The 15,675-nt window shown below is 35.7% G+C and overlaps 1 protein-coding gene across 1 annotated transcript; it reads left to right on the forward strand.

The window, feature by feature from the left end:
- The first annotated feature begins 10,308 nt into the window (after positions 1–10,308).
- On the forward strand, positions 10,309–13,483 carry LOC118274504 (cytochrome P450 6B4). The gene is made up of 2 exons (XM_050697029.1): positions 10,309–11,754; positions 13,043–13,483. Exons 1-2 carry the CDS (start codon positions 10,377–10,379, stop codon positions 13,240–13,242), a joined length of 1,578 nt encoding a protein of 525 aa, XP_050552986.1. The 5' UTR covers positions 10,309–10,376; the 3' UTR covers positions 13,243–13,483.
- The last annotated feature ends 2,192 nt before the right edge of the window (positions 13,484–15,675 follow it).

The raw sequence follows: 15,675 nt of genomic DNA on the forward strand, positions 1-15,675 counted from the left end.
TATTATTATTATTGTATCTATGTTACTACGCTACACCTTAATGTGAATGTGTGGTTGTTTGTTTCTTTGTGTTGACTTAGTGTGATAGATTGACGGAAAATGGACTAGTGAGAAAGACGAACATATTTTTTTGTATTGGGAGATTATGTAGTTTCTAAAAAATAGGCGCATTGTATAGGCAATCGCCTGTAAAATATTGTTAAGTGCTATCAAACTTCCACAGATGAGGCCTAGTATTCCAACCCGGAGTTGTAGAATGCCTAGCAGGTTACCAGGGCTCCAGTTCAAAGAGTAGGAGTAGGAACGGAGGGGAAACCCTTAAAAAAAGTGTTTGAGTGTGATGTGTGTATACCAACATATTTAAACCACATACAACACTAAAGAAATCCAAATTAAAAGCTTCTAAAAATTTCGAAAACACCAGTTGTCTTACTGGGGAGATCATTTTCTAAAATTAAAGTAACTTCTTAATCGTTAGACAGAAATTCAAACAACCTGTTCAAAGTTAAAGTAAAGACACTAAGTCTAATTAATTCCAAACAAAGTATTATTTTTTGTTTACAAACATGCAAAGTCACGATTAACAACTTGTTTATCAATATTATACGAGTACCACTACTAAGCATGATGTAGCTAATTTTAAAGATGTATACTTATTATTATTTAATGCTATCTTCTCTCGTTGCTATCACTTGTACCTATTTATCATTCTGCAAGTAACTGATTTCGTATGAGGACTTTGTATCATTCATGTGACCACTAGACTATCAAGTGGTCTAATTAAAATCGGACTTTGTGTATATTAGATAAGTACTATTTTTGCGCCTCTGCTTGCACTTGAAAAAATATCAGGCCTATATTTTTTTCACTTATACCGTGTTGTACCTAAGAATGTACTAATAATTCTAAAAAAAAATACGTCTCGTTGGGGGACCGCATTCATACGGACTGTACACCGCCGCCCGCGCCGCTATATCTCACCAAGCATGTGATACTTATGAACAAATCGAAGATAAGTAAGAAATAATTAGGAGCGGTCCCCCAACGCGACGTATTTTTTTTTAGAATTATTAATATATTCTTAGGTACTTTAAGATTAAGTTTCTTTTATTATTTTTTACTTTTTAAAGGGAAATTAATTCTCTGTATTTTCTGTATTTTCCTTTACGAGTAAAATTTATTAGGAGTTTTCGAGTCATTGTATCTCCAGATGTAGGCCTGGTGATCTGTATCACAGGTATTACCTATCACAGATAAGTTCCAGTCTCAATTAAGTATCTATTTAATTTTCATATGACTCGGTACAATTGAGTCTGATATAATAAATAAAAAAATAAATTATTAATTATTACTATTTAATAACATAGGGTTAGGCGTGACAAACGGGTAGACAAATCACTTGATGGTAAACACGATTAAAGGCACGATGTTATTGAAAATATCAGAAAATCTATCATTAATCCATCAGATGAAATTTACCTATTATGTGTTATCTATTGGAACCTATCAAAACAAAATAAAATTAAAGATAGACAACTGATTGATTATAAATAGGTATCTATTACCGTCAGGTAATTATCAGTTTTAATTTAGTTTTAATTTTGTCATTTTGTCTTTATCTTTAAACTCCTCTTTCTTTATAAATATATTATGCTCATAGTCATGTTTACACAACAATACTCTCATTACTTGTTACACGTACTGCTATTAATGTTCCTAGCGATTAGAATTCTTCATTTCTAAATATTTATGTTTACCTGTGGATAGCGTTGTGGGTTACATTATGACCACAACAAGTCATTGTTATATTAGTTGTAAGATTTTATAATGTAACTGTTTGTTGTTCCTCAAAATGAAAAATAAAAATAAATATAAAATTATCATATTACTATTGTTGATACTGAACATACTAGTGTAGGTAGTAATTATAGCTGTAATCCCTATATTTAGATTGGGCTATGGATAAAATGCGATAATATTGTCATTGATATCAATAAATCAACCGCGCATCAATAGATTAACAAATTAGCGGCATTTGAGTCTTAAGGAGTTTGTGATCCGAAGCTGTGGACTACCTAGCGGGTTACAAAGGGGAGGGGAAAAAGCCGTTTACACAAGTGTAACTCCTCTGGTGTTGCGCATATCCATAGGTGGCGCTGATTACACGTCATGTGGTGACCCGTCTACTTGGTTATCCCTATGCCATTTAGTGCTAAGGCATTTAGCAGCAAATTTGGTAGGCAGTGCATTCCGGGATCAGTCATAAGATATTACTAGTTTTTCTGACCATTTTGCATGTACCGCTACGCCTTCAAATTTAGACTGTGCAACTGGCTACTACGCAACGTGTTGCGCAAATTTATTTTTAACTTTATCCACATACGTAACATCTTTATACTTTTTAACTATTCCGAGCAAGATTTTCGATGTTTGAAAATTGCTCAGTATATGACGGTAGGTTCGCCTTTTATTACAGATTGTCCGAATAAGGCAGTTGTCCCACCGGCAACGATGAACGAGTAACGAGTAGAGCTAGAACTAGCAACGAGTTAAGCGAGACGTGGCGAGCGAGTGTGTAGTTCTAAATGATATTTGTGTAGCTCGGCTATAAGCGAGTGTGCGAGTGAGGCGGGCGATTACTCGCACTACGATACGCACTGTAGAGAAATGACCACTGGTTGCTCGCTCGGCGTTTGTTTTAATCGCTTGGCGAGTGTCGCCGAGCGAGTGTTATCTTTCACAGCTCTTGTCGCTCAGCGACAAACTAGTCAAGCGAGCACTCGCCGGCAGTGTAAACAGTCAGCGATCAACTATTTGTATATGCATCTCTTTTGTTTACACGGAAAGTATATCTATTGTACGTTTCTTGAGCGAGAAAATAGCCGATAGTTAGTCGTTCACTCGCCGTTGGTGGGACAACTGCCTGTAAAATATTTGATTTTGTGTAGATGCAAAAAATGTTGAAGAATCAATATTTTCCAATAGTAATACACGAGTATTTTAATAGATGGCGCCACTCGTGTATCAGGTTTTAAATGAAAGTGCCGAGTATTTTCTGATCTTTCTGAGTTTTCTTTAAAGGGGTGAAAATCACCCAATGACTCCTCCCTACCTAGGTGAGGCGAGAGTGTCCACATAAAAATTTATAGCTTTTTATCTTGAAAATTGCGGAATCTTCCATACAAACTTCCACTACAAATTTTAGAAAAAAATGAATGAAATGAAATGAAATGAAAAAGCGTTTATTCACTTAGTTAACACTACTACAAAAATATATGAATATAAAAAGTACCCTATGTCACTTTACAGGCCCTCGACTAACTTCACACAAAGAATCATGTCATAAAACTTGCTCCGTTGCAACATGAAGAAAGGACAAATAAACAAACACACTTTTCCAATTATAGTATTATAGGCACTTGTAGTAAAGATGAATAATGTATGATTTCTTATTTAGTACCTAATTACCTTAATACGTATTTAGTTACGTTGCAGAAATATAACCACTTGGTAAATAGCGTAAGTACATAGTATTATGTACGTCAACCAGTACTATTAGTATACAAGACATCAATTGCTATGTATATGAAATGACATAGCATATAATGCAAAGTATATAGACGTGAATATATCATTCTTTCTCAATGAAACCAGCAGACGATTAAAGTGGAAGTTGGATATTAGGTACGACGTCCTTAATTTTCATTGTACGCCTATTAGTTTTACATAGTTTAGTTTTCAGCCATGATCGTCCCACTGCAGGGCAAAGGCCTTTTTACCCTCCTTCAATTCTTCTCTGTGTAAAGCTTTTTGCGGCCAATCCTTGTCATAGATGTCGAGTTCATCCCACCATCTCCTTTTTGTCTGTGGACGTTAAGCGGTGTTTTAGTCAGTAATTCTGACACTCCCTCTCGCCTCGCTTTAGGCGGGAGAAGTCATTGGATGATTTTCCCCCTTCAAAAAGCATGTAACATATAATTTTCAAATTAACTAATTAAAAAAATACTAAAATAGAAATTGTATGACAAGATTACAGACTTAAATCCATTGGCAATCGGTGACAAATGTATTGTATTTTACTGTCACTGACCACTTCTATTCAATAACATTTTATTTTATTCTTTACAAAATTCAAGTGAGTTACTGCGTACTAGTTTGAATTTCACGGGTAAGTAACGGTCGTCCCCAGGGCGTGTGTCAAATGTTTTATTGCCCAATAAAATGTACGGCCACCGTCGTAAAGCTGGGACATTTTTATTTTTTCACATTGTTCTGCTATTCAATAGAGAGGGAACTTAATTGATTACTAAGCTTTGTGTTGTTTTTTCTATTTCATTTTATGTATGTGCAGAGGTGCATAGACTATACAAATTAACATCAACTTTTCATTATTCATATTTCAGACCGTATTTACTGAAAATCCGAAAACATCCAAAATACTTTGCTTAACCCTGCTAAACGAACCCGAGACTACTCATCAGTCACAGTGGAGACCACTCGATCTAAGAAACGATAATAATATTAAGCGTGAGCCATGCTTCGGCACGAATGGGCCGGCTCGACCGGAGTGATACCACGGCCTCACAGAAAACCGACGTGAAACAACGCTTGCGATGTGTTTCGTTGTGTTAGTAAGGTTACCAACAATCCTTAAATTTTTAACCCCCAAAAGGCCGGCAACGCACTTGTAACGCGTGATTGCTTACCATCATCAGGTGACCCGTCTGATCGTTTTCCGGCTTATAAAAAAAAATGTAAATTCCCAAAGAAGCCATTAAAGTCTATTGATTAATTACATAATTATGCCCAATAATATTAAATTTTTGTAAGAGATTCAAAATCAATAATAATATATGATATAGTGCCTACCTAACACTGTCAAGGTGGAAAAAATTTAATAATTTGGACTTGTCAAAAAGAGATAATTTATTGAAGGCCAAATATGATTTAGATTTCTGGTTGAGCGGAAAATATTGGCTAAAGCTAGATAGATGGCAAGGACACATATGAGTGATATTCCTGGTGTTGCAGATGTCCTCAAAAGATTTTGAGGTGGCATACCACCTCAAAATCTTTCAATAACTTCTCCCGCCGAAGCGAGAGGGAGTGTCAAACTCGTAGTGACTAAAAACTACCCCGTTCCTACTCCTGTTCTTTGTACTGGAGCCCCGGTAACCCGATAGGTAGTCTTTTGCTCAGATATCCTTAATTTACGGTAACTGCTTTCTATCAAGAGCAGTAGTAAACATAAAGTTTCATTTAAAAGTCTATAAGGCCCGTGTGGGCAGGCGTAAGTAGGCTCCTCCGTAAGCTGTATCATCGCTTGTCACCAGGCGAGATTGAGGCTAAGTGCTATAATTTGGTCGCCCTTTGGCACATGAAAAATGCATAAACAATATGAAAAACATATTCGTATCCATTTTCTGTGTATGTGTTTCTAAATTTTTGTCGTTAAGATTCAAGATATATTTTATATCAATTTTTAGTATTAAAACCTACGTCAGCACCTAGTAAAATATTGTCCATATTAAGTTAAAGTTTCGTAAAATCGTCGTTTACTTATTTAACAATTTACTTGAATACAAATATATAGAAGTCTATATTTAAGTATTTTGTGTCATACGTAAAAAGCTATATTATTTTTATTTATTGTGTGTAATTTGTTCAATTTGAAAGAGATGCATTGCTACATTAATAAGTGCCAAAAATATTAGGAAATATGTAAACTAAATATGAAATATGTATGTACTAATAATAAATATGCTAAGAAGTCTCTACCAACAACTTAGTAGGCTAACGTTAGACGGTTAGGTCAAGGGCCTGTTGCAGAAAGTAGTAGTCATGCCCAGAGAAGATCAAACCGCGTCTTTAATAAACCTGAACTTTTTAAACTGCGATCTTTAGCCAAGCGTGGAGATTATAGTAATCCCCATGCTTGGCAATATAGAGGAAGCTCATAAAATTTGCAATCCTCTCCTTATATCTCTCCCTAAAAACCCTTCACATTTACCTAAATGTGAAGGGTTTCAAAGTACACGACTTAGGTACAGTACAATATTTGTAAGATTTACAGATTACTCGCTGGCCCGATAAACTTCAAAGTACTGCTTTAAACATATTTTTTATACCTTACCTGTGACTTCCACAATTAATTCAAGATTAAAATTTGCCGAATAAATCTAACGTTCTCATATTTTAGCGAGACTAACTAATCAGCATTTGATTTTTATATATAGAGATTAAAGTCACTTTTACCATGTTATCGTTTCCTCACCTACCGCCTGACGCAGGTGCTTACCGGACATTAAGCTTCGGTAGGTTCCTATTTCTGATTGGGTTAAAGAAACGCCCGGGTGTCATCACTGCGAAGACCGCCCGGAGGACATGTGGAACATACGCTTGCGGTCTGCCCTGCGTGGGCTGAGCACCGCCGTGTCCTAAGGGATGTGGTCGGCGACGGCGCCCTCATCGCGTCCGGCACTGATACAAGATATGGTGCTGAGAGGGGGACTGGGATGCCGTCTCCTCCTTCTGCGAAGCAGTCATGCTAGCTAAGGAGGAGGCGGGGGGCGTGAGAGAACGAACCTCTTCACGCCGCGGCGGCGTCGCGATGGCGTACGATACATTCAGTTGTTTACGCTGCTATTCCCGCGTACGATCTCCGTTGCGCTTCTGTAAGTGCGGGTCTGCTACACGGCTACGCTTTGAGTACGCTCGCCACCCGACTCGTATGATACCAGGCCCTTAGACGGTACGGCGAATCGCATTGTAGTAACCGCATGCAGTCAAGATAGCAGCCATCATACCAACACAGTTCATTGGTCCATATCCAAGTCAAGACATGTTTTTTGCACGGATTTTTAATGGTTTATTGCTAAGCGGTATTTTTTAATTATTAAGACTTTACCGTACACTTCGGCTCGATATAGTGGTACATAAGTAGCGAACTTAATGTTTTATAGTCAGTAAGAGTCTGACCAGTCAACCTCTAATATATTACATAGGCGGGATAAGTCATTGGATGAAATACGATCCTTGTAAAATAAAAACCATTGTTATATAAAAAAAATATACCAAAACCTGTTTATAATATGAATTGAAAAACAATGATCTATGTCATAGAACTCGCGGGCAAAAGCTAGTTTTTTTTTTATTAAAATTATCATACATTAATCTAACCATAAGCGTAGGTAACTCCCTTATATGAATTGCGGTTATAATAATATGTTATTGTTATGTTAAAATGATTTATTCAGATATATTAACATGTTTATTTTTTATCGAGTTTAAGAAGAATGACATTTATTTAAATAAATCGAAGATTCAATATGCTTTAATACTTTGAGAGATGTGGGGCTTTAAGTGCGGTCGCCTTAAGTCGTTCAGCCATTGATCTTCATCGGTACCTGTAATTGTAAGTGATAAGGGTCCAACCCGAGTCCTCACCCTTTTGACATCGATTTGTTAGAGACTTCACAGGTTTAGATATGTTGCTGAGATTTATTTATTTTAAATAAACTTCATGAATTTTCCATGGAGCATTTTCCATTTTCTTCTTAGAACCGTATCATACTAACGGTTTGCGAGCGGCTGTTGAGCGGGACGGGCGCGCTGCGAATACGCCGCGAACATGCCGCGGCTGCGTCGCGGAATGGCGTACAAATGAATTCAGTTTTAACCACGCTGCTATTCGCGGTAATGATCGTTGCGCGTTCCCGATCTCGCGGGCTTTGACAACGCTCGCCATGTCGCTAGTATGATAAGGAACCTTCAAAAATGCATTTCAGTAACCGCATGCAGTCATGATAGTAGCCTAATGTATACGGTTAATTGGTTGATATCAAAGTTAAAGACATATTTTTTCATAAAGATAATATTGGAATTTTCTCATTGAAAACTTTTGTGCTAAGAAAGTAATTATTTATTTATTTAGACTTTAATGTACACAATTATGATTATGTATCCTATAGTGGTACATAAGGCGAAGCTTAAATAATTTATGAAACATTAAATCTACCATCCAACCTTAATATATTACATAGGACATAAATTAAAATACGATCCTTTTAAAATAAAAATATTGCCTATATAAAAAGTTTAACATCAAAACCAGTGAAAACCCAACAAATAACTTATTAATTGAAAAACAATGATCTATTTAGTCATAGAACCCGCGGACCACTAAAACTAATTTTTATTAAAATTAATCATACATTTTCTAAATAGTACCGAAGCGTAGGTAACTCCCTTATATGAATTGCGGTTATAATAATATTATAGTTATGTTAAAATGATTTATATCGATTCGGCTATACACTATACATAGTATAAACTGGTTAAAAAATATTTAAAGAATATAGATACTCGTACTTTGGCAAGCCTACCAATCAATACACAAACACACATTCGTAATTCAAATATTAATATTTAAGGAAGCATATTCATATTAATCTTTTTTTTTATTACGGACAACAAACCAATGTATATTAAACATAACATGAACTCACGACGTTGTCACAGATTACTTACATTACGCGATAACGCCATCTATCTATGAGTATAGGAACAGCCCAATCATTGAATCCGTTATAAATACGAAATTGTACAATAGATGGCGCTGTATGTCCGGAATAAATTTATTTTTTATTTTATTTATATTTTATTTTTATTTTATTTATATTTTATTTTTATTTTATTTTTATTTTATTTTTATTTTATTTTTATTTTATTTTTATTTTATTTTTATTTTATTTTTATTTTATTTTTATTTTATTTTTATTTTATTTTTATTTTATTTTTATTTTATTTTTATTTTATTTTTATTTTATTTTTATTTTATTTTTATTTTATTTTTATTTTATTTTTTGATTTTTGAATTAAAAATATATCTATGTCCTTTCTAAGGTTCTAAACTATATCTGTACCAAATTTCAACCAAATCCGTCAAATAGTTGCGGAGATTAATGGTATAAGCATAGAATGTTCGACGTGATTCTTTAATTTGACATAACTTTTTTATTTATGAACCGATTGACATGAAACAAACACTATATGTAAATTTAAGCATCCCACAATATATTCGTGAAAACCGCATCCAACTCGGATCAGCCGTTTCTGAGATTAGCGCGCACAGACGAACAGACAAACAGACAAACAGACAAACAGACAAACAGACAAACAGACAAACAGACAAACAGACAAAAAAAAAGTTAATTACATTTTTGGGTTCGACATCGACATAACAATAACCCCTGCTATTTTTTTTATTTTTATTTTGAAATGTACAGACAGCACTTTTCTACGATTTTATTATATGTATAGATCACACGTGTTTTATGATTTGCGTTTTATACGCCATGCTTATATAAAATTATCATAATGTTTCTGTAGTGGTCGTTAATAGCAATTAGTACTAAAAAAAGTAAGAATTTTATGATATTTATTTGCCGGTTAAACGTCTGAGAACAGCGTCCAATTCTCGTTGGTTTCTACCACCCTATCGGAAAACCAACTCTTGCAAAACTTTTAAGTGTGGGAGAGCCATGTTTCAGCACGAATAGGCCGGCTCGACCGGAGTGATACCATGGCCTCACAAAAAACCGACGTGAAACAACGCTTGCGTTGTCTTTCATTGTATGAGTGAGGTTACCGGAGGCCCAATTCCCCCCTTCCCAATCTTCTCAATCCTCGATTCCCACAATAACCCTTAAATTCCTAACCCCCAAAAGGCCGCCAACGCACTTGTAATTGTATACAATGTGATAGGGGTGAGCCTTCTAACCCTTTAAGGCTGAGTACTACATCTAATTTTAACATTAGCCTACCTCTTTGGAAAAAGATGTGATTGTATGCAATAGTTAATAGATATATAAATATTATATGTAATACAATAATAATGACACTAAGAACCTTTTTAGTGATTATACAAATTTTAAACCAACTGCAAGGTCATTAATTTATTTTGAAAAAAATCTCACATCGGACCTTTTACTTCATCAATCCAGCCTTAAATTATTCTATTTTTAGAACGATTCTGGGCTAAAAAAACACATTACGATATTTATGTATATTTTTAACTGATTTAAAAAAGGAGGACTGCAGAATTTGACTTGAACTCATAAAGTGCAGGTTATAACTTGACAACCTTTTTTACGATCGAAGATCATTTTCCAAAACGGCGATTACCTTTGCCTTATGAGCTAATATTTGGTAGACAATACCGTACATGATAAGTACTCTGTCATAAAACACACTGTGTGTGTAATCTACATTGTTGTCAATCCAGTTGCGAAGATATTTAGTGGGTGGAGTCTCTGTTCATTTTTATCATTAGCAGACCTGAAGCGCCGACAGTTGCTAACAACAGCGGAGCCGAAATGAGCGGCCTCGTCGTTCTCGCGTCGCTAGTAGTCGTCATATTATCTTTAATTTATTATCTATCGACAAGAAACCTCAGCTACTGGAAAAATAAGAATGTGCCTCACGCCGACCCATTGCCTCTTTTGGGCAACTATGGCACATATATATTGCAGAAAGAACACCCCGGGATAATGATCCAGAAATTGTGCAAGAAGTTTAAGAATGAGCCCTACTTCGGAGCTTACTACGGTACGGAGCCCGCCCTAGTAGTTCAAGACCCCGAGATCCTCAAGCATGTGTTAACAAAGGACTTCTACTACACTAGCGGCAGGGAATCGTCCAAATATTCCCATGGAGAAGTCACCACCCAAAACTTGTTCTTCAGCTCAGGTGACAGGTGGAAAGTAATTCGACAAAACTTGACTCCTCTCTTCTCTTCCCTCAAGATGAAGAATATGTTTTATTTGATTGAAAAGTGTGCTATTGGCTTCGAAGATATGTTGGACGACGAAATTAAGATGTCAAATGTTATTGAAGCGAGAAGGACATGCTCAAGGTACACCATGGACTGTATATGTTCCTGTGCCTTCGGAGTGGAGTCTAACACCATGGCACAAAAAGAAAACAACCCCTTCCTACTCATGGCAGACGAAATATTCGAGTCGTCGAGATTTCGGGGCTTCAAAATTATATTTAGAGCTGTATGGCCGTCAATTTTCTACCGTATCGGGCTTCAAATATTTCCCTCAGCTATTAACAGTTTCTTCTTCAAGTTATTGACTGGTATTTTTGAAAGCCGAGGGTACAAGCCATCACCAAGAAACGACTTTGTCGATCAGCTCCTGAATCTGAAGAAAGAAGATCATATAACTGGAGAGTGTCTAAGCAACGTGAAGACAGGGGGTGACAAGAAGATACATTTGAAAGTGGATGATGAGCTGCTGGTGGCGCAGTGTATTTTGTTCTTCTCTGCTGGCTTCGAGACATCTGCGAATACTATGGGTTTTACTTTGTTTGAACTAGCGAAGAACCCGGAGGTGCAGCAAAAGGCTGCTGAGGAGGTGGACGAGTTCATGCGTCGTCACAACAACAAGCTGGTGTATGATTGTGTGACGGAGCTGCCTTACTTGGAGGCTTGTATGTACGAGGCCATGCGGATGTACCCAGTACTGGGGATCTTGACTCGCGAGGTCATGGACGAATATGTTCTCCCTACAGGCTTGAAGCTAGATGAAGGTGTCCGCATCCATATCCCGATTTACTATATGCACTATAATCCCGAATTTTTCCCTGAACCTTACAAGTACAATCCAGAACGGTTCATGCCTGGAAACAAGGAGAATATTAACCCTAATACGTACTTCGCATTCGGATCTGGACCCAGACTGTGTATAGGTAAGTCTAATCTCAAATATTACAGTAGTTATCAGAAGGTCCGTGACCTACTGCCGTACTCAGAGACATTTAATGATTACTCAAACTATTCTTTATTATAGTAATGATTTTGTTCCGATAATTGCTAAGGACAGGTTAAGTAACCATTAAATTAATGACTCTGAGTTTGACGGCTATACTTAAACTGATTTGTTACGTATTTTATAATTTCAATTAATTAATTATACATAGATATATAATATAATTACATTATTTAACACTCAATGATAAGCCTGTTGATATGCGATAAGATCAGGACATATCTAAAAAGTACATTCTTAGCCGAAAAGTGACCACTTACTGTACATCCACCATTGTTATTAACAAGCTATAAGTAGATACATAGGTATTTGTATAATAACTATTGTGAGACATGCTAAATTAACGAAAAACCACGGTTTACTCACGTAAATATACGTACCAAATTTCAGCTTTCTGAGTTTATGTGAAGTACTAGTCCTATTTTAATGATTATCAGTGACTAACTAACTACTTCAGAACTAAATGAAATGAAATAAAATTTTGGATTTTAAATATGCCATTATAGCTCATTAAATGACACCGATTTCTGCGTTGTGGTCTTATCCAAAGGTATTCAATTGAATTCAGCCTGAAAATACGGCGAAATGATTTCAGTAAAGGATAGTACAGCAGTGTTTGCTTCGCGTTCATTTTGGCGGGGGCACTTCCATAGCCTGGGGCTATGAGGCAACGTCCAACTTATCGTGTCGTTACACGATTAAGCTTATTTATCCCTATATCAGTAAAATTATCAAAATTACCTACTTCATTATTATTTCTCTACCATGTTCCTAACAGAAGGCAACGTGACGCCTTTTATCCCCGAAGGGGTAGGCAGAGGTGCACATTACGGCACGTAATGCCGCTATACAATGTACACCTACTTTTCACCATTTGTGTTATAAGTCCCATGTAATAGCTGGTGAGCCTATTGCCATATGCTGGGTACAATACCAGACTCCGTGCTACAAATAACAGAAATACTTCCTAACAGAAATATTAACGACTAGCTACTTCCGCGCGGTTTCACCCGCTCTGCTTGGCTCCTATTGGTCATAGCGTGATGTTTTATAGCCTATAGCCTTCTTCGATAAATGCACTACCCAAAACAAAAATTATTCAAATCGGACCAGTAGTTCCGGAGATTAGCGCTTTCAAACAAACAAACAATCAAACAAACTCTTCAGCTTTATAATATTAGTATAGATTTTAATATTCTTTGTTACAGGTAAGCGTTTCTCAAAGATGCAAGTGATGTCTGGTCTCATCACGTTCTTGAAGAAATATAAAGTGGAACTGGCAGATGGAATGGAATCAGAGCTGGAATTTGACCCTAAGACCTTATTGACCCAACCGCTGCACAATCGCATTGCATTAAAATTGACTGAACGTGAAGGATGGGAGCAAAGAAGATTCGTACGAACGTAATTTGTACGTAAATAAGAGAGCTTAGTACGAGTTTGTTTTATGTTTAACGAGATCGAAACGAGAGCGCGTTCGGCGCTCTGATTGGCCGGCTCGAATGAACCAACCAATCACATCGCCGAACGCGCTCTAGTTTCGTGTTTGTTTAACGTAAAGCAAACTTGTACTAAGGATAAAGGTCTAGCCTAGACATATTACATAAGGCTGAAGAGATTGTAGTAAATAAGTTTATATATCATATCGCTCACCTTATATTCATTGTTTAAATAAATAATTAGTACGTAGTTTCTCAATAGCTATATACTTCTCGATGGAAGAATACTCCTACTGATTTTATAATCGGATTAAACAATAAATGTTTGCTAAGCTACTTAATACTTCAAACTTTGCCTTATTAATAATTATGATCTCTTTATTTTTTTTTTATCCTCCAAGGTAAAAAGTACCGTAAAAACATTACTGTACTGTACCGTAAATTTCTCGTATGTATTAAATACATTATTTTTAAACATAACAGATTTTTTTTTGCTCCAAGGTAATAAGAACTATAAATGTACTGTAGGTACAATAATAGAGTTTTAATTTCCATTAGTTGACATATACAGGGCATAACACCAGATATATAATATAGAACTTTTAAATCCCATAAATGGAATTCCTAACTTCATTTTCTAAAGAATCGCTTCTGAAAAGTGGTTTCAGCACGAATCGGCCGGTTGGAGTGGCACCACGGCCTTACAGAAAACCGATGTAGACCGTCGGTTTTCCGCCTTCGGTATTCATACCGGAGGCTTAATTATCTCCCACTCTAATCTCTCCAATCCCCAAATTCCCTAACCTCTTAATTCTCTAACTTAACCCCTCAAAAGACCAAAAATGAAAAGGAGGAGAATCTCCTACGAAGTTCTTATATCAGTAGGTAATTTTCTTTATATATTTTCCTAGATGTAATGAATGAAAACAATTACATAGTCATTACATAACAATAAAAACTACAAATCATCTTATTGAGTTCCACTAAGACATGCGACATATGACATGCAACATAAATGATAATAAATTATATACTTTTCTAATAATAGAGTAGATGACTAGTTTTTATTTTAATGTCCTTCTACACGACGATTAAGAAAATTATTTTAAAATATTAAACACGTGTATTTTATTTTCTTTCGGAAACAAATACTTTCGAAGATATATCGATTTGAAATATCACGTGACGTCATTTCTTGGTACGTTTTATACGTAGAAATGACGTATTCGCCCCCACTCCTAAACTTTAATTCGTTTATCTAAGTATTGTCATCTTATATGACCAAAATAAAAAATGCGTGTCGAATATTTGTTTTATTAAATACCTAAGTAACTGACGCATTAATTAGATTTTTGATTTTCATACCCCGTCATCATCCCTATTAAATATTTAAACAGGTAATTAACAAGTATCAGAGATAAATAAAGAAATACAAGATTGACATAAACACGATTGCAGTTACGTTTAAATACCTAGTAATATTAGAATTAACATAATAGGCTTTTTTTGAAGAGGAAAATCATTACTTAATAGGCTTTACTTTTTTTTGTGAGAAAATCATCCTGTGTCTTCTTCCGCCTTCGATGAGGCGAGAGGGAGAGTCAGGGTGCTTTTCCACCAGAGATGTGCTAAGCTATGTAACTGTGCGAGGAAGTTACTCAGCTCGAGTACGCAATATATCGATATTAGGAAAGCCATCTTATAACACACATCCATAGTACGTATCTTTCTATATAAATACATAGCTTTAAACACAGTCGAATTTTGAAACAGGGGTAGATTACCTATGGTTTGTAATAACATTTAGGGAACAGTGAGTAAAGTTCCCTAAGAAAAGGAGGATCCTCCGACCAGGCGAGGTGATCGTGCCTGGCGGGCTTTCTATAGGATACTTTTCATCTGAGTAATGCGGACGAAGCCGCTGGCAAAAGCTAGTTTAATTTTAATAATTATATATTTCGCAAATAGTCTGTTGTAATAAATTACCCTGTCAACCATTGTTTTAGATTTATAATGCATTTAACGTATTTCCTTGTTCATGTCAGATTATTATACTTAAGCATTAGCTATCAAAATTAATCACCCAAATATAAGCGCATAGATGCATACATAACTATATAACGACTGCACAAATTTTGTAATCATTAATGTAAAAAAACAAAGAAGCAAGGAAAGAAGAAAAAAAAAACAAAGAAGAACTACTATCGATACATTGCATACTCGAGCTGCGAATCTTCCCTGTTCAGATACTTTGCGGCGGCACATCCTCATAGCACATATTACTCGCAGCGTTACATAGTTTAGTATCAGTGGAAACGGTCATAATTATGTAAAAAACTTACCCTACCCTTCACTATATAATATGTATTTCCAAAAATAGCCCAATTATTATCAGTCATTTA

Source organism: Spodoptera frugiperda, chromosome 11, assembly GCF_023101765.2.
Source record: "Spodoptera frugiperda isolate SF20-4 chromosome 11, AGI-APGP_CSIRO_Sfru_2.0, whole genome shotgun sequence".
Classification (NCBI taxonomy): domain Eukaryota; kingdom Metazoa; phylum Arthropoda; class Insecta; order Lepidoptera; family Noctuidae; genus Spodoptera; species Spodoptera frugiperda.

Excerpts from the sequence above, each read along its gene's own strand:
- LOC118274504 (XM_050697029.1), top strand. The coding sequence starts at position 10,377 with ATGAGCGGCCTCGTCGTTCTCGCGTCGCTAGTAGTCGTCATATTATCT. Across the intron at positions 11,755-13,042 it reads TGGACCCAGACTGTGTATAG|GTAAGCGTTTCTCAAAGATG; the intron begins GTAAGTCTAATC and ends TCTTTGTTACAG.